Raw genomic sequence first — 20,467 nt, 5'->3', positions numbered from 1 at the left:
TTATTTCGAGAGTCAACAGTGCGGCCTTGCGCAAACAGGCCAGACTAACTACTGGGCTTTTCAGGCAAACGGCCAATTAGTGAGCAGACACCCAGCTATGTACTGCCTTTCCCTGTGAACAAAACCAGGGAAACTACTAGGTCCGTAAACTTGAGAGTTCCTTGACAATCCTAACCGGAAAAAGCCTTACAGCTGTTCATATAACTGGACCTTCACACTACGGCCATTCGGTAATGGAAAAATGAAAAGGACAAAAAAGATCTCCTCAAAATGCCGTTTCTACAGAGCAGGGACAACTGTCTCTCCACCCGAGCATCCCACCTCTGGCCACCTCTGGCCACCTCTGGCGATAAAACAAAAAAAAACGCCAGTGCGAAGGAGCGACACAGGAGAGGAGCAACGGCGGGCAGGTAAACGCCTTGATGAGCTACTGGACGTTAGGCCTCGCCACTGCGACCTCCACATTATTGTGTGCACTAAACCCTGCTCACAAAGCACAAACAGGCAGTGAAACCGACTTCTACAGTTGTTACTGACAGCGATTTCTGCTGTTTCCTCTTCTGCGGCTATCAAATTTGCCACTTGCCACACTAGTCCTGCTACCGTTGCCTGCCCGCATTCACTCGCGAAACGCACCTGTGCCCCCAGGAATAAGAGCCACCGTGTCTTTTCTATCAATAACTCCCGACGTGAGTGCTCCTTTCTTTCCAAAGACAAGCTTCTCCAGATACTCCTACGCAGCCGTGCATCAATGCAGCTATACTTTCGCACCGTGATGCTTCGTAAGTACGTACAATAAAACTCAGAAAAAAAGGTCAAGGCAAACAGGAAACTCAGAAGAACCCACCACGCACCTCAACCACCCACCAGAATGCAACGCAAATTTACAGAGCAAATTACTAAGAAGGCTCAAATACACCTACCCGCGCCGAGGCAAAAATGCAAGTGCATTCTACAAACTTCACAGGTCAAATATACGGGCAACCAACGGAGCAGCAAAGCGTACGAGAAGGATAACTTGGCCTGTCGACTTTACAACCGCCGCTTTCTGGTGCGAAATTTCACGGCCGCTTAGTGCGCAGAGCCATCTGTAGGGAACACAACAGAGCGGATAGCAAACAGGAGCTCCACCTTGGGTCACAGGAATCGGGACATTTCCCTGCTTGACGGCATATAACAGGCCAAAGAAAAGAGCCGATGTACGCCCAGATAAAGAACCTAATAAAACAGAAAGCAAAAAAAGAAAGCAGTTTTCTCACCGCGTGTTTTCGGTGTCTTCTTTGGAAGCAAGAACTGGCTTAACAGTGATAAGCTGCTTGATGCGTAGTGGGGCCCCCGTAATGGGACAGCAAAAACCTCTGAAAACGAAATAAAACACGACGCAAAAATGGACCACTTGAAGCAGTAGTAACATTTTGCAGGCGCAGCAGCACGAGCACGGTCTCAAAAGAAGTGCTGAAAGGGACACTGACTCCCGAGGGAATAAACGCAACACCAGCGCTTTTCTAAAACAACACACTTCTAGACAAAACGTGCGCAAGCGCGGGCACAAAGAACAGGAAGCTACGTACGTGAATAGGAACGACCAGTTCAAGTAGAATAATCCAGACCAAAACAGAATGTGGCACGTAAACTCACTTCTGGGGCTCCTTGAGCTTCGCCTCAGGCTCATCTGGTGTGTTCTCAGGCACCTGAACGCGGCAAGCAGAGCCCATTAATACCACACTACAAGCTTTACACGTAAGCGAAAGCGCTGAGGAACTCCTCTGCGCTTCCGCAACGAAAAAGCATTACAAACAAGCCAGACCTTCCACTACACTAACAGCCATTACAGTAGGCATTTGATTCCCTCCCTACTTTCCGTTCAGACCTTCAACCCTTCGGCGAACACATACCCAGAAGTTCTTCGCCCTTGCCTCTTCCTTGGAGTTGATGGTAGGCTGCTCCAGAGTTTGTCTCTGCAAACATGTGCTTGAACCTGCGGCGTTATAACGTTTATAGCTTAAAATCTGCTTCTGAACCCAAGCCTTGGCACAGAATTCAAAGGCTACACGCTGCAGGATCCGCATTTAGCCTAATATTTATTATCTGAAAGAAAGCCCGCAGGTACAAGGGTTGGGGGCCAGGGTTCCAACTTTGGTATTTGCCTACAAATTCTTCTGCACTTTGAGGACTATTTTTTGTCTGGGCAGGCGCAGCAGATGTTTCCAAGGTGAGAGAGGCCTCTGCCTCTAGGAACGCGCGTTGCGCCGCTGTAGCGTTTGCCTCTGCTGCAGCTGCTGCCTCCTGACAAAATGACGGTGCACAAAATAAACTCAGCTTAAGCCAATCCGTTTGGAGCAAGACGCATGCGAAATTTGCGATTGGTTAGCGCAGTTGAGTACTAACACACGTACTCAACTTATGAGGGTTCGTGCCTTCGTTGTTGTACGCTCTTCATGGGTATGTATATACATTGCAAGCTCTAGTATTCTGTTTAGCGCCGGAAGCTGAAGAACTACATTGTAGAGTCAGTAACTTGAGGCTTGCCTGTTCCTTTTGTGCCTGAAGAGCCTCCCAAGCCTTCGTCTCCTTCTGGATTTTTTTCTTTTGAGACTCAAAGTTAAGGAAGAGGCATTCCTTGCAGAAGATTAGGCCCTGATATTAAAGATACACATTTTTGAGGCGGAACTCTCACGAACTTTGCGGTGTGTCACAAGACTTTAATACTACGTCCTGTTCTCCGCGGACAAGGATAACAACAAACTACCTGAGGGGTCGCCAGAGGATTTCGGGCCGGGCTGAGGCAAAGCCAACAGCTTTCAAACCGCCTGCATGCGCGAGTGTCGAGCCTTCCTTTTAGTGTCCCAACTCCCAGAGCTGCAAAAGCAAATAGGAATAAGGAGAGGGACATTACCTCATTACGAGACATCTGGAAACGGCGAAACTGCGGAAGGCGAAGCTGAGCTACTCTGTGCTCCATGTAGCTGGAGCATGAGGATCCGAAATTTTCCACTCGTGTCTGACCGCGGATCTTCTTGCGCTCGTGGTAAGAATAGAAAGGAGCAGATGTTGCGTTTTTACTGTGGCGAGCCATTGCTCTGTTCTCCCTTGGCGATGTTCAGCTCAGATGGCAACCACAGTCATTAACGGGTGGCAAGTATAAGAAATTGTAGGGGTCAAGTCGCTTAGACTCAATTCACATTGCCTGCCATGCAACCTGTCTTGGAAGGCTTAAACTCAAAGAGCCGACAATTGAAAGGCCAAGAAACGGAATCCACACAATACATACAAACTCATTTTACATGGGTTTACCAGTAAAGTAGTTGTAGCAACCTACAAGTGTGGCCCTTGCGTAGTGAGGGGCCCATGGCAAGCCCCAACAGGAGAGCCTACTACAGCGAGGTCGCAATTCTGGCGTTTTGTCCTCATTCTACGGATCTTGACTGCTATCTTTTGTTGTCTTAAATACATTTCAAGTGGCCGCATTGGTGCTTTGAAGCATCTGTGTGCACCGACGGTGGGCTGCGGCCTCATGTGCCTCAAGGGCGGAAGGGCGCGCTGTTGACTTTACTTAAATTTTGCTCGTTTCGTCTAGAAATTTTTGTAGAACACTAAGTCTAATGGGATCAGGCGTGTATAGAGAGGGCCTTGCTCCCTTCGTGGAGGCCCTCCACAGAACGCAGCAATGCCTGCTGAGGATTCGTTCTCATGGGCTTCTCGCGGTTGTCGTATTGCTTGGGTTTGCGTACACTCCGGCTTCTCCAGCTCCTGTTCCTATTCCTCCTGCTCCATATGATATCCCGTCAATCTCTCATTTTCCCGAAAGTAGACATCCGCATGATATCCCGCGACTTTTGTTGCTCCACGACTTTCCAGTGAAGAAGACGGAAGGGAAGGCTGTGGACGACTCACTGAAATTAGCTAGGCAAAAGTACAAAAGTCTGATGAAATACATTGAAGGTGCGCCCACTTTGGTGTCCTCCGCCTTTCCCGTGTGTGTCTGTGAGTGGACCACCCGCTTCTTCTTCTGAGTAGTCTCCCTATCTATTTCGTCGTCTTTCTCTGTCTCTTAATGGCGTCTTCGCGCACACATCTGCTTCCCCAGAAATCTTTCTTTGGTCCGGATTCGAGTAATGCCTCTTCATCTGGGAGGCTCACTTGTTTGCCGTTAGTATGCGGCTGGCTCATGCTGTTTCTATTTTTCATGCTTCTGTCTTCCTGAGGAGCACACGAACTCCACGCGAGTCGGTTGCAAAATAAGGATTGCCTGTCTCTGCAATGCTAAATATTTTGTCTCGTTGCACTCTGCCGTCTTTTCTACTGTTACCAACAAGTGCTAGCCTTGCGGAGTGTGCAGACACGGAGAAAATTGAGGTCACTGCGTTGCCCATCTCATCTCAGCCTCAACTGTTCGCCTTCGGAGAAAGCGTGTTTCACTTTATTCTCATAATCTCTTCCTCAGTTAGACAGCGTGAGTCTGTTGCACTCCAAATTTCCGACCTCTCTTCTGCTGTGCATTTAATCTTACAGCCCAGTTTTTGACATCTATTCTCTTGTGCATTTAATCTGACAGTCTCGAGCCAGTTGTTCCAGGCACTGCAGGCATGCAGTTAATTGCCTTTATCGCGCACTTGAACTTGTAGTTGATATTGTCTGCTGCTACAGAGCTCAGGCTTGCTTCATCTTTTTCTCCTTTCTGTTTTTGTCCGGACATTGCCACTCTCCTTCTCACTTCTTGGGTGCCTCCTGCATTGTTCTCTCTTCGTTGCTATATATTTTTAACCTCTTAACGCTTGGTTTATGTGTCCAGCGTTGCATTTTGGATTGGCAACTGTTTTTGTGCTCAGAAATTCAGGAACAGACGGTAAAAGATATACTCATCTGGTTGGACAGCGGAGGTGAAGAGTCGCAAGGAGCTGATCACGAGGTCCACGGCTACCAGAAACAGCAGCAGCAGCAGCAGCAGCTTGCCGGGCTGCGCAAGGAACAGCCGCAGGAGCAGCAGCAACAATATTACTCACCGGTTGAAAAGAGCCGTTCGCTGATTCTGCTTCTAGGCCCTTCTGCCTCGCCGTCTTTATTGCAGCTTGCAGCTGCTGCTTTTGGCGCTGACGCTCTAGCTCCATCGTTTTTGCAACAGCAAGTTGCTGATGCATTTAATGCCATTTCTCCCAACAAGCTTGGCAAGAAACAACAGCAGCAACCGCATGGAACAGTATTTGCAGTCCGCGATTTGCTCAGTGGTCATCCTCATGTGGTCACTCCACTTTCAGAGGGTGTGCTCGCCACTTTCAGCTGTCTCCACAGCAGAAGTAGCAACAGCTGCCGCTGCGAAAAATTTATGCTTTGTTTTCGCTCAGTGGCTCCTGAAGCGCCATTTCCTTTGCGAGGGCCTCTCCTGCTGCTGCTGCTGCATACTATGCTGCAGATGAGTTGCTGCTCTACAGTGGAACGTATCACCTGGGATCTCTCCAAGTCGGCTGTGGTGGTCGGCACTGCGGGAAGGAAGTTCTGCCTCCATACGCCTTTCCTTTGCTGTTGGCGCCTCCTACTGCATTCGCCATAGAAAGCAACGTCCACAGCAACAGCAGCAACAATAACAATCGCACTAGCAGGATGGCACTTGCTTCCGCGTCGCAGACGAGGGGCAACAATCGAGTTCTTCTTCTTAGTGGGCCGGACGCCTGCAGTAGCACCTTCACCTCTCTCGAATCAATCCCTCTTAATGGATATGAATTCGTCAGGCTGCCGCTGATGCTGCTGCTTCTTTCATCGTAACGCGGGGCCAATGCTGCCGCTTCTGCTTGAACATTGGTAGAATCGACATGCTGTGATCATAATCCATGTTATTTACGTTCTTTATTGCGTGCATGAGAGGGGCGTGGGCCAAAGGCGCTTAGGTGGATTTGTGCAGCTGCAGTGGATGCTGGGTAGGATGCCTCCTTAGCGATATCTGTGGAGGCCTGCCACCTGTGCATCTTTGGTCTTCATTTTTTCAGAAAGTTGCGAATGATAGATTTTGCACAGAAGTAGTGGCCTGGGCCCTGAATAGGCGGGGAGTTCTCCGCTGGTCGAACGTCAAGCATCAGAAGGTTTGGGGGTCCTGCTGCTGCTGATGATGCCGTTGTAGCCATTCTTGGTTTTTCAGTAGCTACCGCTGTAGACTCTGGAGGCCACTTGTATTTGCAGGTGAAGCGCTGCTGGTTTCTTGCAGTGGATCCCATGGGGAGCGAAAGTGTTGATGCTCTTCCCCGTAATGCTTGTTTGAGATTTCACTTCAGGTGGGCAATGGAGACAGTCATATGTACACCGTCGGCGATCAGCTGCGCTTTTCGGTGGATCTCCATGAACTTAAAGGAGGCAAGTCTATCTTCAAACTATCGTTCGCCAGGTTGTGCCGGCTGCCATCCGTTTTTCAAAGTGCCCTTCTCTCAAAAAGCTCCTATTGCGTTGCACCTGCTCCTCTGTGCTGACATTACTGTTCGTGATTTATACAGGACAGGTTTAGAGCGAGGGATGCACGATTTGATGCTTATTGTACTCAGGTTCGTGGCACCCGTTCGAGGGCAATGATGTTCAGCTAGAGTATTCGTTGGGCGATCCTCTCATTCGTCGCTTTCTGCAGAGGCAAAACGCAAGCCCCACTTTCTCTACCGAATTTAAGGTACCAGCTAATGAGACAAGGTGTATACACGACGTTAGAGATCAGGAAGATTTGGTTGAAACTCTGGCATTAAGGAGAGTGAAATGGAAGTGACGCCGACAGTGCTTACTTATTAATGATGTAAAAATATAACCTTTAGTACTTTCTAATGATAAAATTAACGGTAAAGAATCCACCACATGAGATAAATACTCCTTGAGGAAGTGTCTGTTTACTTGGGTTATTGCATTCACAGCTATTGTGTTCCAAGTAACACAATAGCTGTGAATGCAATAACCCAAGTAAATAGACACCATGCTTTCGAACCATAAAATTCAGCCAGGGACTGTTCTATTTGTAATATGGCACGCGCATGGATTCAGTGTCCATTTATTAAACCCTAGGAAAATCCACAAATTCACCGTGACTCCTGCTGGCTAGCAGATGTGCCAGAATGCTTCTGTGCCCTAAGTGCCAGCTTTCATATTGTGACCAAAGAACGACTATTCAAGGTCCACAGCAGGCAGGTGGTTGGACGTTGTCCATGCCTTTTCAGGCCCCCGACAGGGCAGGGATTCTCAAGTTCGTGCTGCGTCACGCACGGGTAGGATATAGCTCTCTGCTTATGCGTAAGTTTATTTCGACTTTCTGAGTCTTTTAGGCAAGGCTTTGGACAGAAAGTTCAATACGGTCACAGGGCGAACGTAAAATGCGTGGGTCCGCGTTTGTGAGGATGCGCTGCGCAGTCACTTCTTCCTTTCCGTAGATCTTTGTCCGTGCATTCGGTGTATGTATTCGATTTACGGCAAACAGCATGAGGTTATGGATGTTGTGCCCACTCGTAGTACGACTGCACGCCGACGTCTCAGCCATGCACGTGGAAGCCTATGCTCAAAGAGAGGTGTGCGTGAAGGATGTGGCGTGGCACCACGCGGCACCAAATCATACGCTGTCCCAACCAACTTTCAGGGGGAAGATATCATTCTCAATTTTACTTAGTGAAGCGGTGAGCACTATGGTGCAGACTCTTTGGCTCCTTTAAGAACTCCGCGTTTTGATGCGGCTGAGAGGTTCCATCTTGGCGGGGCGTTCTACTACTTCGTGGTGATTGTCGTCCTTCTCGGTAAGTCTTCCCATATAGGATGGCGCCCTCAGTGCTTCAAAACTGTGCTTGGGGGCCAGCGTCGAAGTTTTGCATGGCGAAGCTTGCGTCTGGCTTCGTGGTTCGAGTCGTGTCCGTACTTACTCAGGGACTTTTCTGCTTGTCGTCATGCTTATATATGGAGTAATTCCATTAACAGCTGTTCCAAAGGACAGGAAGGGGCTTTAACCAGCATCAACACCCCGTCACTGGCGTAGCGTCCTGGTGTGAAGGAACGGGTTTGACGTGTTACGGCATTTTTCCGCCGGGGGGCTTGGCAACAATTCAGACAAATTTTGGTTTTTCAAATGGCGTAGCATTCATTTTAGATACAGTTATCAAAGAGAAAGATCTGCGCTTTTGGATACCGCGGCACGTAGTTGGGGGCCCCTCTGCGACAGCCCCGAAATCTGTGATGTGCTCTCCACGTCCCGCATTTCTTTGGCAGCATATTTGCTGAGGCTCAAATGATGTATATGAATTGAAGACCCTATATTTACCTCTTTGGATCATTCAACTCTGTACCCTGTTTGCTGGGCCCGCGAAGGCGTAACTGTATTTGGGAGTCCCCACGAGAGCAATTAGCGTTGAACACTCCACCTCTCTCTTTACTCAATAAGCGGGATTTCGTTCATTTCTCAGACCTATAAACAGACAAATTGATTTGAAAGTGAACCAGGATACAAGGTGAAGAGAAATCATCTTGTACCTTAGATGCACGCGGTGGGAACCTCTGGACACCTGTGGAGCCGGCTGTCAGCGGTGTCCTAGTAGAGGACATTTTCTTCCAAACCCACTTAGAATCTTTTCTTCCTTTCAGCATTCTTTTGAAACAACAATTTGGTTTTTCAAGCCATCACGGAGATACGAACTGCAGAGCAAGAGGGGATGCGGAGGCCGCTGGCTTCCCGTCATGCAAACGAACGTTCACCTTCTTCGTCGGAAGACGAAGATGCAGCAGATAGAGCCCTCAGTTTTCGAGTGTACACGACCAAAGCGAAAGACGCAGGGGGCGACTCCCGTCCTCAGCATGTGGTGGACAAACCTATTGTTTGGGGCCCTGCAGTCATGCCACTGTCTGCCATTATCGACTGCCAAGACAAAGAAGCAGCAAGAACAGCATGTAGATCCAGAAGTGACGTTCGGGGCGTTTGGGAGTGTTTTGTTCTAAAAGGCGTTTTGTCAAATGCGGAATGCCAGCGAATTATTGAGAGCGCCGAGAGTCAGGGATTCGAGTACTGGGCGGAGGAGACAGATACTGCTGCTTCAATGAGCACCAGCGTCGAATCTGCGAACAGCGAAAGCGGCGCTGATGACCGCAGTGAGAGAAGCGAGAACGTTAGCTCTAGCAGCCGGCTGAGTAAAAAGGCAAACCATAATTATCGATCTGCACACACCTTGGAAGTGGAGCATCCGGATCTTGCTGAGGTCATATGGGTGGGGACTCCATACTCAAAAACGAGTGAATAAAATAAAAAAATTTAGAGGCTGTGGGGGGGTTGTCGGGAAGCTAGGAACTGGCGTCTGGGCCCGCTGCAAGGCCCTTTATGCAGCCTTATGTATATGCCACTTGCTGCAGCAACGCGTGGGAAATCTGGTTGTCAAAGAGGTTCATTTTTCGCCAGACGATGCTGAGAGATTCGAGCGAGACTTAGAGGGCACGTGGGAAGCCTGCGGAGTCAACAGTACATTACTTTTCGCGAGGTGCGTGCTGGGTGACAACATGCCTGAAAGCGCAAACTCAAAATATTGACCGGATTTTCCAGATAAAAATAAAACAAACAGGAGTCGCTTGATAGGAGAGCAGCATCCAAAAGAAGATTAACGGTTTCACTTGAGTTGAGGCGCCTGGCGAACAGACTCAGCAGGCGCAGTAGAGCTTGATGCATGAAGTTGCACTTAACTGTGAACAGATTCTCAGATATATGGTGAAAGGAAACTTAACGCAGAGGATCTGAGGCATTCGCTTGAACAAGCTTGAGGAAAGCAGTATATCCTAGGCACCGTAGACCCACATGTTTTTCGGGTTATATATACAGGTACGCGAGTGGAGAAAATTTTGGGCCGCACACTGATGGCTGCACTATCAAAGACTTCAATTGTCGGTCTCTGTGGCCGATGGTCATATACCTGAACACCCCAGAAAGTGAGCCGCATGCTTAAGCAGTGAAATTGCAAAGTAAAAACGCCGCTGGTTGCCACTTACCTATTGGAAACGCTCGCAGATGCCACGAGTACAGCAAAGAAACGGATCTGGGTCGAATTTTGGGTGGTAAGCATGAGACTACAGGTTACACGAATCTAGAGATCTTGCGCTCAAGTTACGGTATCGCGATGCATTTCAGCTGGAGGGGAGACTGCTATACTCAAAGAATCGCAGAAGGACTTGCCGTTTAAGACTGACGCAGCAGGAAGGTGACTGATCTCCCACCTTCGTTTCGGCTACAGGCAGTGATAGAAAAGACAGCGAACGAGACGTGCCGCGTGGAACTAAACTGCAGTTTATTCGGTATGTCCTAGTGCAAGGCTATTAAAACGGACTGGCGCAGGAAGCCGCGGATTGGGATCGGGCTTCTCTGGATTGTGCCTTTGTACAACAGGTTCACAGCTGACCCTGAATGCGTGATTTACAGCTGCAAGGCGGAAGTGGGAAATGCCTTGCTCTTTTATCAAGCTCAGGCAAGCTCATTCACTATCACCAGCCCAGGCAACCTCATTCACTACCACAACCTCTTGGGCTAATGCGGGAACGCTGTCTCTCTTGTATTGCCGCTCTCTACCTTGCAGATGCATGAGGGCAGGCCGGTGGGGAATGGAAGCATGAAGTATATCATCCGGACTGACATCATGTACAGGCGCAAGGTGAGTAGCGATAGCTCGCAAAGCAGATTGTCTAAGAAATTGAATTGCTCCCACATGCCTTGTTTGGCATTCCCCCTTCTAAGCGACCCTGTGACTGCTCCACATCTTTGTGGGTAAATGATTGTTGTTAGTGATGTGCATGATTCATTCCTGTAGGAATTGCTGTTTACAACTCCAGCCGACAAGCGGGCGTTCGCTTTGTGGCAGGAGGCACAGCTACTTGCAGAGAAGGGCGAGACAGATGCTGCAGCGCAGCTATTCCGCCAGATGACAAAGGTCTCTCCGGAACTCGCACACTATTACGGCATGTAGGAATGTCGAGAAGGGAAGCTTTGCACGGTACGCACAGCGCCAACTGCGTGGTGTGCCAATTTTGTTCAAATTTGATCCACGGTGCTGCGTGCGTAATCGCATTAGAATGCATGGCAGGAGACGGGAAATCTACTTAAAAGATCTCTATGGTCCCAGTGGTACGCAGATGGCAAGAGAGCAAACAAATAGCAAAATGAACGTGGGAAACCGTGCAGCTGGGTAGAAGCAAAAGATTGAACGGTTCTTCAAGTGTGGCACGCAGCAAGCTAGGTTAGAAATCTCGTGTAGTTGCACTTGGGAGAAGCTGCATCGCAACTTTCGCTTCGTCAGCTCCGGCGTCATCAGCTGTCCTTTTGCAAGTCTCCTGTAGGACTGATGTGCCTTCTCCACCGTACTACTGCGTCCAAGCGAAATCGGTGCGAGCTCACCCCTCCTGGGCATCGCTCTGGGGTTCACTACTCTAGATCCAGTCGTATGGAGCTTCTCTCCATACGCAGTAAATTCTGTGCCACCGGAATTTGTGCTCTGACGCTAACTATTTGCAAATTAGCGTGAATTACCATTAGTTAAATCACCATTCACGTGCTACTTCTCCGGAGGCATAAAGGAGGCATTCATGCCTCATTCCCCATTTCTGTGACTAGCGAGCTCTATCTTTGCGTGAGAGCAACTCAGCTCGCATGGCCCTCTAGAATATCTTGCATGAAATGAAACAGCGAAGGAGTGTGCCTTTAGCGCGGTGTGTGTAGATGCAACGGCCACAGAACGGGAATAACCAACTGGGTGAAGTAGACTGAGCAGCTCCGCTACTGTCCACGTCACTATGTGTCTTGATTTCTTGTAAATAAAAATGGGCTGCAAATTTTTGCAACATGACGGCTCGGAAAAAAGCCTGCTACAGGCCACACTGCCTGCAACCGCCGTGCGGAACCAGCTCGCCGCTACGAAGAATGGGAACACAAAAATGCGGCGAATACATCCCACCCGCGGCGAAATCAGCTCAGTCACCGACAAAATCAGGCACCTACCCGTCAACAGCTTAAAATTAACATGAACTAGACTCAGCTGGTTTTCCCACAATCTGTGAAGCTGCCAGCCTCTTGGGCGTTGCTTTCTGACAGCAAGCAGCACAACCCACGGTGTCAGAAACTTCTCAGCCAGGGCTTGCAGCTGCCACTGCAATTTGTGATAACAACAAGAATTCTCAATGACTTTTCTACGCGTCGTCTTCCATGCGCGGCTTCAAAGAGTCCCGAGCCGTCCGCGGCCAGCGCAATTTTCGCACGAGCGCGAACAAATGGTCAAACTGAGGCGGAATCAAGATGCACGATACTGTTCCTGGGAGGCCTCCATCACTATTTCGCCAAGCATCACTTCCAAACATACGTCTTTTCAGTCCAACTTTTCCATATTTCGACATCCTTAAGCACTGTCTTCAAACACAACAGGTGCAGCGAACTGCAGAAGCTTTTGACGCAGCCGCTCGCCTAGTATTTACTTTGCCTGTGGGGATACACATTTCAAAAAAAAATGCCAAAATCGCCATAGCGAAATCTAATCGTCGAACAAAAAGTGCTACTCTGCATTTCGTCTTGCGAATTCCGTTATATTCCAACTACACTAAACAGGAGGCTTCCTCCTACATGATCCACATTAACGCTGCTGCAACAACCTCTTCAGCAGGTCAGCCCTCCTACCTGCTTTTTTGGCGAACTCTTGATAGATTCGGTGCTGCTGCTCGCAGAAGAGCCCGACCTCATGCCACGAAACTAACGAAGAGCACACAAGGTCGCATGAAATAATCCTGGAGAACGCGCTTAATCCGTAAGCTAGCTTATCGATGAAAATGGGTCTACTTAAAATGCCAACGCTTCCACTTACGCTTCTAAATGACCCAAGTAGCCGGCTGAGTCCCGTCCTCGCCTGTCGCTGTACAGGCACAAAAGCACAAACAGTCTTCATAACATTTTATGGTGAGAGGCAGATGCCCTGGTCATATCCTGGTATGATTATGTCGCAAGAATCTGCACCTCGCTTCTTGATTGTGTTCGGGACAATGAAGGACTCCTCTGCCCTCTCTGGAAAGCGTCCGACGATCCCTCACTGAGAGTCCGGCGTCTTCCGGAAAATAACCGCCGCCGACTCTGCAGGCAACATTTGACAGGTCCGATTTCATGAAAGAATATCCGTGGGGAGATTTGGAAAGTTATAATGATAGCCTGAAGCTCCCGTATCGCAGCTCTTTGAAACCCGCAACGGAAACAACGGCATTGGCTTTTGCTCCCGCCGATGTAGCTGGCCACTTAATGTGCAACTGTAACCATCAGGTCCACGGAAGTGTGGGGGAAACGTATGTAATGTTCTTCAGCGGATTAACCTCACCCGTGGTGTCCTTCCATTATCAGACGACTGCATGGTTTGCCACACGCAATCGCACAACAGCGTCGGCATTTAGCTCAATCCAAAATACCATGCTTCCAGACTATTCAGAGTTCACTGCTTGACAGTGCGGTCATGGACTCCCAGGAATCTAGCATGATCATGGTAAGACCGCATGCAAAGTAGGATACACACAAAAGCGGAAATGCCGGGAGAACAGCCAAGTACGAATCAGTGCCATGGACTTTCCAGGCAAGACACGCCGCATAGACAACCTGAATTCAATTCAAACACTGCATGCGCTTACAACTGTGGCGATGCTTCCCCAAGGCGTACTTTGAGGACTGCTAAATAGCCGTTCCTGACACACATATAAGATTGCGCAAGACAAAAGCAAACTGCAGCCCCACAAATATGCAACTCAACTCATCATTACCTGTGTGAACCTAGGGTCTGCACACACAACGCGACATTTGCACGACGTCGTACCACTTCTCTGTGCAACGCGCGTTACACATCAAAGAGCTGTTTGAATCAAGTGCCACGCACGTGCCCTGAAGGACCTGAAGCGGGATAGCGAGCTAGAGACCGCATATTCAGAACGCGTGAGAGCGCCTACCTGCCAAATGCTGCTGCTTGCGTGAGGGCTGCTACCCAACGACGTCGAACTGCTGTTAGAGCTTTGAACCTTCAACGCATGATACAGAAATCGATAATGCTCGCTATGCTCAGGAAAGATGCATACCAGGAGCTTTCTGGCCGCACGTATTTGTTCTAAAAACATGCATTCGTGAGTTTTCTGCTGCAATTACGCCCTACGCGCAAATTTAAGAAAGCAGCATAAAGTAATCCCGTAATCCTGTTTCTATCGTTGATTTTCGCAACCACGGCAGCGATTTTATACATTTCTAGAAGCGATGTAATAATGACCTAAAATCAGAAAATGGGACCCTGGCTTATTTTTATCATTTCATGCTGCAACGCTAAGCTTGTTTGCACATTCGCAAATCCGCCATTGACGAAGAATTTGCATGGGAAGAAGAAACATGTGCGAAACAGGGAGCAACTGATGAAATATGCGTCTAGTAAAGCTAGCAGCTTCCCAACTCATCAAAGCAGCACACTAAATAGCAGAAAGGGACACCGAAAGTAGCCTGAAAAACGCGGCTCCCAGTGCATCTCCAATAAAAGAAAAGGGCAAATTCTGCGTCTCTGGGGCTGCCTGCCTTCCTACGGCCCTTTGTCTTCCACTTATAAATATACAGATCGGTTGCAAAGAGTAGCTGAGCGTGGACAGCTCAGAGGACAGCAAACTCTAGTCTTCCAGCTCCAATACTCACTGAGAATGAGCTTCCGAAAACCCCCAACGGAGTGAATTGAAGTCCACCTGATAAAGTATCCCAACCCGCGCTTGAACGAGTACTGCTTCCACTCCCAGTCCTATCCTGAGGGAAAAAAAGTTCGCAGAAGCGGGAAACCAAAATCGCGCCCTCATAGCTGTGTTTGCTCGCTCTGCCCAGACATAAGCTAATACAAGTAAACCCGGCATCTCCACGCTCTGCGGGATTGCCTATATGCAGTCGGTGTAACTTCTTTTTATTGCAGCCAGATGGCGCACATCTCACGTCGACATCAGAGTCACTGTTATGAATGTCTAGACTCTGCGCCTCGGCTGCAAGCTACCTTTACATAAGGCTACGACGCAAACTCGTCGGAAAAGCAAAGGCAGAAACAATCTCGTAAAAACCTACTCTTGAAGCATCTAAGTCCACTTCAGCGAATAAGGCGCCTTCTGACGGCAGTGAACCACTTCCACCCTCCCGTTGCACCTGTGATAAACGCATATTACAGCGCTGAATTGGGGGGACGCATGCAAGCCAATACTGTCTCTCCGCTGCAGCCACAAGCCTATATGCCACAGGTACCTTTCTCCACTTAAGATTGCAATATATGAATATAAAAGTCAGTTGCCACAAAATGCAGAAAAACTGTCTCCAATACGCTTGAGCTCGTCATGCACGGGTTTCCTAGAGTAGTGGCCCCCTACACATCCGGCCATGGCATGAAAGGACAAAAAAGTGGCCAGAGGCTTTCCCAAATGTTCCTTCAATGAAAATTTTCAATGTTGTGCACATCTAACGATAACCCCTAGGTCTACTTCAGTACGCTTCGCCCGCTGATCAGACTTGCATGAGGCTCTCTCTTCACCTGCTCTCTCTAGCAGCAAGCGCAGCTATTTGCGTGACCAGTTACCTGTACCAAAACTTCGTCCGGCTTTACGAGACCCGCTGCTCTGAAACGCTGTTGCTCTCGTGCTCTCGACGCTTCTCGCCAGCTTGATGCACCACCATGTCTGTTTTTCTCCTGAAAAAGTCTCAACCACGAAAAGTGCAAATTGCATCCGTAGCGGAAGACACACCTACACAAAAGCTCAGGTCGCTGTAAAGTCAGTGTGTCGTAGCCGAAATTTCTTGCCATGCAGGCCTCACCAAAAACGTCAATCCTATCCGTTTATGCGTGGATGATTAATTGCACACTCATGAACACTGCAAACAAGATCCCTAGAAGCAAAGCCTATCTACTACGGCAAAGAAAAACACTGCCCTCCACTTCTGTCAAGGCTAACTACTCGTCGTCATCCTCTCTAATTATGTCAGACTTACCATCACTTCAGCAACTTCGGAGAAGTCCATATACGGGCTCTCGCGCTTCAAATCAGCCTGCGACACAAAAAAAGCATTGCTCAAAGCAAGCCGAGACAATTACATGATTGGGTTGGCTTTCTCAAGAAAAAGCAAACTCCTTAACTAATTGCCATGAAAACCCAAGTGCCTGACGCCGCACGAGCAATCCTCTACTCCAACTGCGCACTCGGCAGCATACAACCTTCATGTAGTTCTTGAACAAGAAGTGCGAATTGTCGTGCCATCAACAGGCAATTGCATGCACTGTAAACCGACTACTACGTGAGAAGCTGTTACACGCAATGCAGGCCCAAACGCATGGCAAGCACCTACTCCCCAAACAAAGCCTCGTCGTGGGTTCGTCTGAGGAGGTTTGCGCTTTCCCTTGGGTGGCTTCTGGGCAGGCTGCGGCATATTACACAGAGAACCGTCAACATCAATGCACCTCGAAACGTACCCTGTGAGCCAGACAACAAACGAGCCAAGAAATATATTCTTTCTAGTGTGCCAAGGTGACGCCATCTCAACCTTGCAGCAAAGAAACACTCATGCAAGAAAAAAACAGTGAAAGCAGCTTACTGGCCATGAGGACGGAACAGTTGGAATCTCCTTGTGTTCCATTTGTTCTTCTTCCCCTGCAGTACCGAGAAACATCTACACCAGATCCGAGACACGCAAACAACCCGAAAACGCGATTAAAAATAACGACCGTTGCAACTGGCGCATAGTGCCATCCGCCATGCCAAGATACTCAGTTCCATCAACGGGTCCGCGTTCCGTGGTACAAACTCTTTCAAAACCAGTGTAACTGCGTTAAAAGTTCGGCTGAATATTGTACAACAGGCAGCACCGGCAGGAGGCGTCAAAGGGGAGCGCCACTTGCTAACACTAGGCGGTAGTCTCCTACCGGCCAATTCGAGGTAGCTCGCGTTATAGTTTCTATAATAGATGGGTCGACTCCACTCGGCGGGCTGGTGTTAGTACGGGACGCCTGTGCCAATCAGGCAGTCACACATGCAAAGCCGTGAAGAGACACCGACAACTCCATCACTGACTTGCCAACTGGGGAGAAACTCTGGTTGCACGGTGTTACATCCAAAACTGTACATAAATGGTGTTCCCACTGTGTGTTAATGGTTGCTGCTGCGGCCACTTGCGACAGATAACAAGTCTAAACGATAGTCGCGATATGACGCGGCCATCGCTTACGCTTCGGGTTCCAGAGCTTTCTAGTCGCGAACGGAAAAAATCCATATTCTCGTATATCGGTTCATCATCTTGATTTGCCTGTGACATCTACACGCAGTCGTTTGCAGAGACAGTACGGAGGCGGCACTTCCTGCGTGCGCGCCATAGCCACAACTTGTAATGTGCATACAGTGGTAGAGGTAAGGGAAGCAACGCACAACACAGTTGGCTCCTCCTATGAAGTAATCGCTCTAATGCAAAACAATAGCAACAACGCGTGGCACTCGCTTACTTGTTGAGAACGTTGAGAACTTTCCCCCCCTTGAGGTGCAGAACCTCCCATATCCACGTAAATATCCTCTTCCTCCTCCTGAATATCCAAAATGCGAACTGTTAAACAGGTGTAACATACGTAAATAGCTCCACTGTATTCCTGGCCATGGCGGGACTTTAAAAGTGCGCAACAACGCGTGGCACTTGCTTACTTGTCGAGCACTTCCTGCTACCTGAGGTAAGAAGCTTGCCATTTCCACGTAAACATCCTCTTCCTGCTCCTGAACATGCAAAATGCAAACATTTAGATCGGTGTATCGTACGTAAATAGCCCCTCCGCATTCCTGGCATGGCGGGACTTCGAAAATGCGCGTTTGTCCGACTGCGCCACAGGAACTCACAGGAGGACCCGAATCTCCAAGTTGTAGGCTCCTCATTGTCATGTACAATGGTTCATCACTTTGCTGAAGCAAACACCTATTCGAATATTAAAGCGTGTCTCGGTGCAGGCCATCCAGTAGTACTCTACTGCTGTAGAGAGCTATCCACTCCCATGCGCTAAAGTTCTCCAAAGACATCTACGCACTAAAAAGAGCAGCAGCCGAATTTGGCGGACCTGATCCCTGCAGTTTAACTTTCAGCCGCCCCATGGTTCTAATCTGGTATTTCAACACAAAATTGCAGCAGACGCTGGGCTGAGAAAAGGCGCTTACTGGTGTCCCTTCGCCTGAGTTTGTACCTATGACCGGAGCTGGAGGTGCGGTAGTTTCTCCTTCCTCTGTGTCACTGCCTCCCTCCTAATGATAAGAGAGAGCGGACAAAAGTAGAGAACAACCATCATACGGGACGCAGAAAACTGGTACAGCTGAACCTGAAGTTGCCACGCTTCCTGATCCTGGCTCACCGATCCTGCACATGCTTCATCTAAATCAGACGAAAGTAGTCGTGAAGGCCTCCATGAAGCCCGACGAATTGCAATACCGCAAGATAGGAGCAAGTAAGTCAAGGAGACGCAAGCAAGTAACGCAGCAGCCTTGGCCAGGTACGGAAGCACACATCCTACCGTAGGTGGCTTCTTAAAACCTCTCTTTACAGGAATGACAACCGAAAAGGACGGACTATCATCCTGTGGCGAGGACTCCAGATGAAGAGCAACTTCCTGTGTTAATGCCGGGCCAATCATCTGGGTTGCCTTCAGCTCAAGCACTGACAAGACAAACTTATTTGGTATGCAAGCCTGTGACGGAAAAGGGTCTGCTACTGTTTATTGCCTCTGCAAGTCGAGAGATGAGGATCGACTGCTCCGCGTGACTACAGCTTTGCATTCGTGGGAGACTGCACAGCAATCTACTAGCCGCAAACCGCAGCCTGTTCTTCTAATAAAAATCACAGGAAAACTAATGTAAAAGAGTAGAGCCAACTGCGCTTCTAAACTTTGCCTAGATGCGGGCGCACCAGACAAAACATTTCCGCGTGCTCGCTCTCCCCACCGGTGAACTGAGCGATGCAGAAGCTTGGCAGTATCTTCCTTCCCCTGCCGCGACTTTTCTCCCTTTCCCGTGCTTTCGCATTCGTGTGTTTACAATTCGTCAAGACATCCCGCGGGCGCGGCCTTGTGCTCCACTGGCTTGCATGCTCAGCAATGACGGGCAGAGGATCGCAGGCAGTGCGGCCTTTGTCCTTTCAGCTGCAACTTTTTGCCGGCTGTCATGTCGAGGACAAATTAGACGCTCAGACACCTTAACTGCAATTTGCATAGAATATGATCAGTGGGCAAAGCCGAGCAGACGTGGCTCATCGAAGCGCAGGGATGTGGCAATCGTTGGAAATGGTTAGCCGATCGCTGGTTTGGGGACTGCGCTCCTGCGCTGTAGAGTTTTATTGCTCCGAATTGGTTCAGCAATAGTTGGAAGATCCCAGTGTCCGAAGTGGAGTAGGTTGATGGCAGATGCGACTGTCGAGGTAGCGTGATCACGGCCACTGGCCCTTGGTGTCGGTTGTGTTCGGTTACTTTGCTGGTTTTCACGTCGGAACCTCTCACCTTCGCTTCCAGCCTCGCAGTTGGCGTGCGTGTGCCGACTTAACATTTTTCTTTCTAGGCCTGGTCTTAGGGGCACAGAAGGCAGATCCTCAGATATGCAACATCTAGCAAAACTGTTGCGCAGTTCATTCACTTGTAATGCGGTTCCTGTTTGTGATTATATGACCCTGGGAAAGGATTGCACCAATCTAAAACCCACCTAAAGAAAATGCATACTAATTCGCCTTCGCCCAGGTAGGAATCGAAATACTATTCATTCAGCTGAATTCTGTGCAAGGCAAAGTGCAGCCTGAACTGAACTGCGACATCTGACATCTAGAACATGTATGAACTCATGTTGTGTTGATATTTTGCCGCAATTAGCCCGTTTACAATTCACAGTTACTTCCGAATTTAAGTAAGACGTTTCTCTAAGCTCAATTACCGCGGGCGGCCTGTGCCTAGAGAGGAAATCACGGAGAGACCAAACTGGAGACCCAGTAAACGAGCTACAAAACTGCTAGTGGATGGGAAATTAGGGTATATCAGCCAAAATGGAGACACAATATTATACACTGATGTAAGTGTATAGTAAGAAGGCAATGTGTGGGGCCAACGCGCCAGGTGCGAAGTAAATGGGTTTATCTCTGAATTCTCTCAGCGCTTTCTCCCCTTTGAATACGCACTTCGGCTTTCCTCTACGAAGTAGAATTTCGATTGTTTGGGGCCCAAGCAAGCCAGGGTTTAATGCTTCTTCACCTCATCTACTTCATTTTTTGAGTCTTCAGATATTCTTGGCTTGAGTTACCTCTACTCCATTTGCATGGCGCGTATGCGTAAAATCTTATTACAGCTCTCTCGGCCGCGAAACGTGGGCTTACAGCTATCTAAGTACACCTCCGTGAGCCTGTACACTTGGTCCAACCTGTTCAGTAGTGTTAGGACTCTTACCGGTAAATTCTAAATGTTTGACTTTGCGCAAG

At 48.9% G+C, this 20,467-nt stretch overlaps 3 protein-coding genes across 3 annotated transcripts; 1 reads left to right on the top strand and 2 right to left on the bottom strand.

The window, feature by feature from the left end:
• Positions 1-427: 427 nt before the first annotated feature.
• Positions 428-3,076, bottom strand: ETH_00011610 (uncharacterized protein; the record flags this gene model as incomplete). The annotated part of the gene is made up of 10 exons (XM_013376543.1): positions 428-483; positions 637-733; positions 1,007-1,088; positions 1,260-1,358; positions 1,639-1,691; positions 1,896-1,958; positions 2,152-2,286; positions 2,530-2,637; positions 2,750-2,859; positions 3,007-3,076. The coding sequence occupies 10 exons, from the start codon at positions 3,074-3,076 to the stop codon at positions 428-430; spliced, it is 873 nt and encodes a 290-aa protein (XP_013231997.1).
• Positions 3,077-3,602: 526 nt separating this feature from the next.
• ETH_00011605 (dolichyl-di-phosphooligosaccharide-protein glycotransferase, putative) lies at positions 3,603-10,940 on the top strand (the record flags this gene model as incomplete). Its single annotated transcript, XM_013376542.1, has 16 exons — positions 3,603-3,942; positions 4,340-4,453; positions 4,830-5,258; positions 5,411-5,721; positions 5,982-6,074; positions 6,264-6,342; positions 6,528-6,646; positions 7,182-7,254; positions 7,650-7,748; positions 8,620-9,203; positions 9,346-9,470; positions 9,806-9,912; positions 10,112-10,181; positions 10,367-10,445; positions 10,554-10,628; positions 10,785-10,940. 16 exons carry the CDS (start codon positions 3,603-3,605, stop codon positions 10,938-10,940), a joined length of 2,853 nt encoding a protein of 950 aa, XP_013231996.1.
• Positions 10,941-15,004: 4,064 nt separating this feature from the next.
• Positions 15,005-18,647, bottom strand: ETH_00011600 (uncharacterized protein; the record flags this gene model as incomplete). The annotated part of the gene is made up of 12 exons (XM_013376541.1): positions 15,005-15,148; positions 15,573-15,683; positions 15,983-16,039; positions 16,337-16,408; positions 16,583-16,657; positions 16,911-16,994; positions 17,213-17,290; positions 17,484-17,561; positions 17,677-17,745; positions 17,866-17,928; positions 18,178-18,261; positions 18,369-18,647. The coding sequence occupies 12 exons, from the start codon at positions 18,645-18,647 to the stop codon at positions 15,005-15,007; spliced, it is 1,194 nt and encodes a 397-aa protein (XP_013231995.1).
• Positions 18,648-20,467: the final 1,820 nt, after the last annotated feature.

This window comes from Eimeria tenella, genomic scaffold (assembly GCF_000499545.2).
Source record: "Eimeria tenella Houghton genomic scaffold, Eth_scaff37, whole genome shotgun sequence".
NCBI classification, from domain to species: domain Eukaryota; phylum Apicomplexa; class Conoidasida; order Eucoccidiorida; family Eimeriidae; genus Eimeria; species Eimeria tenella.
The sequence above is the reverse complement of the archived record's forward strand: the minus strand, read 5'-3'. Positions and strand labels throughout refer to the sequence as shown.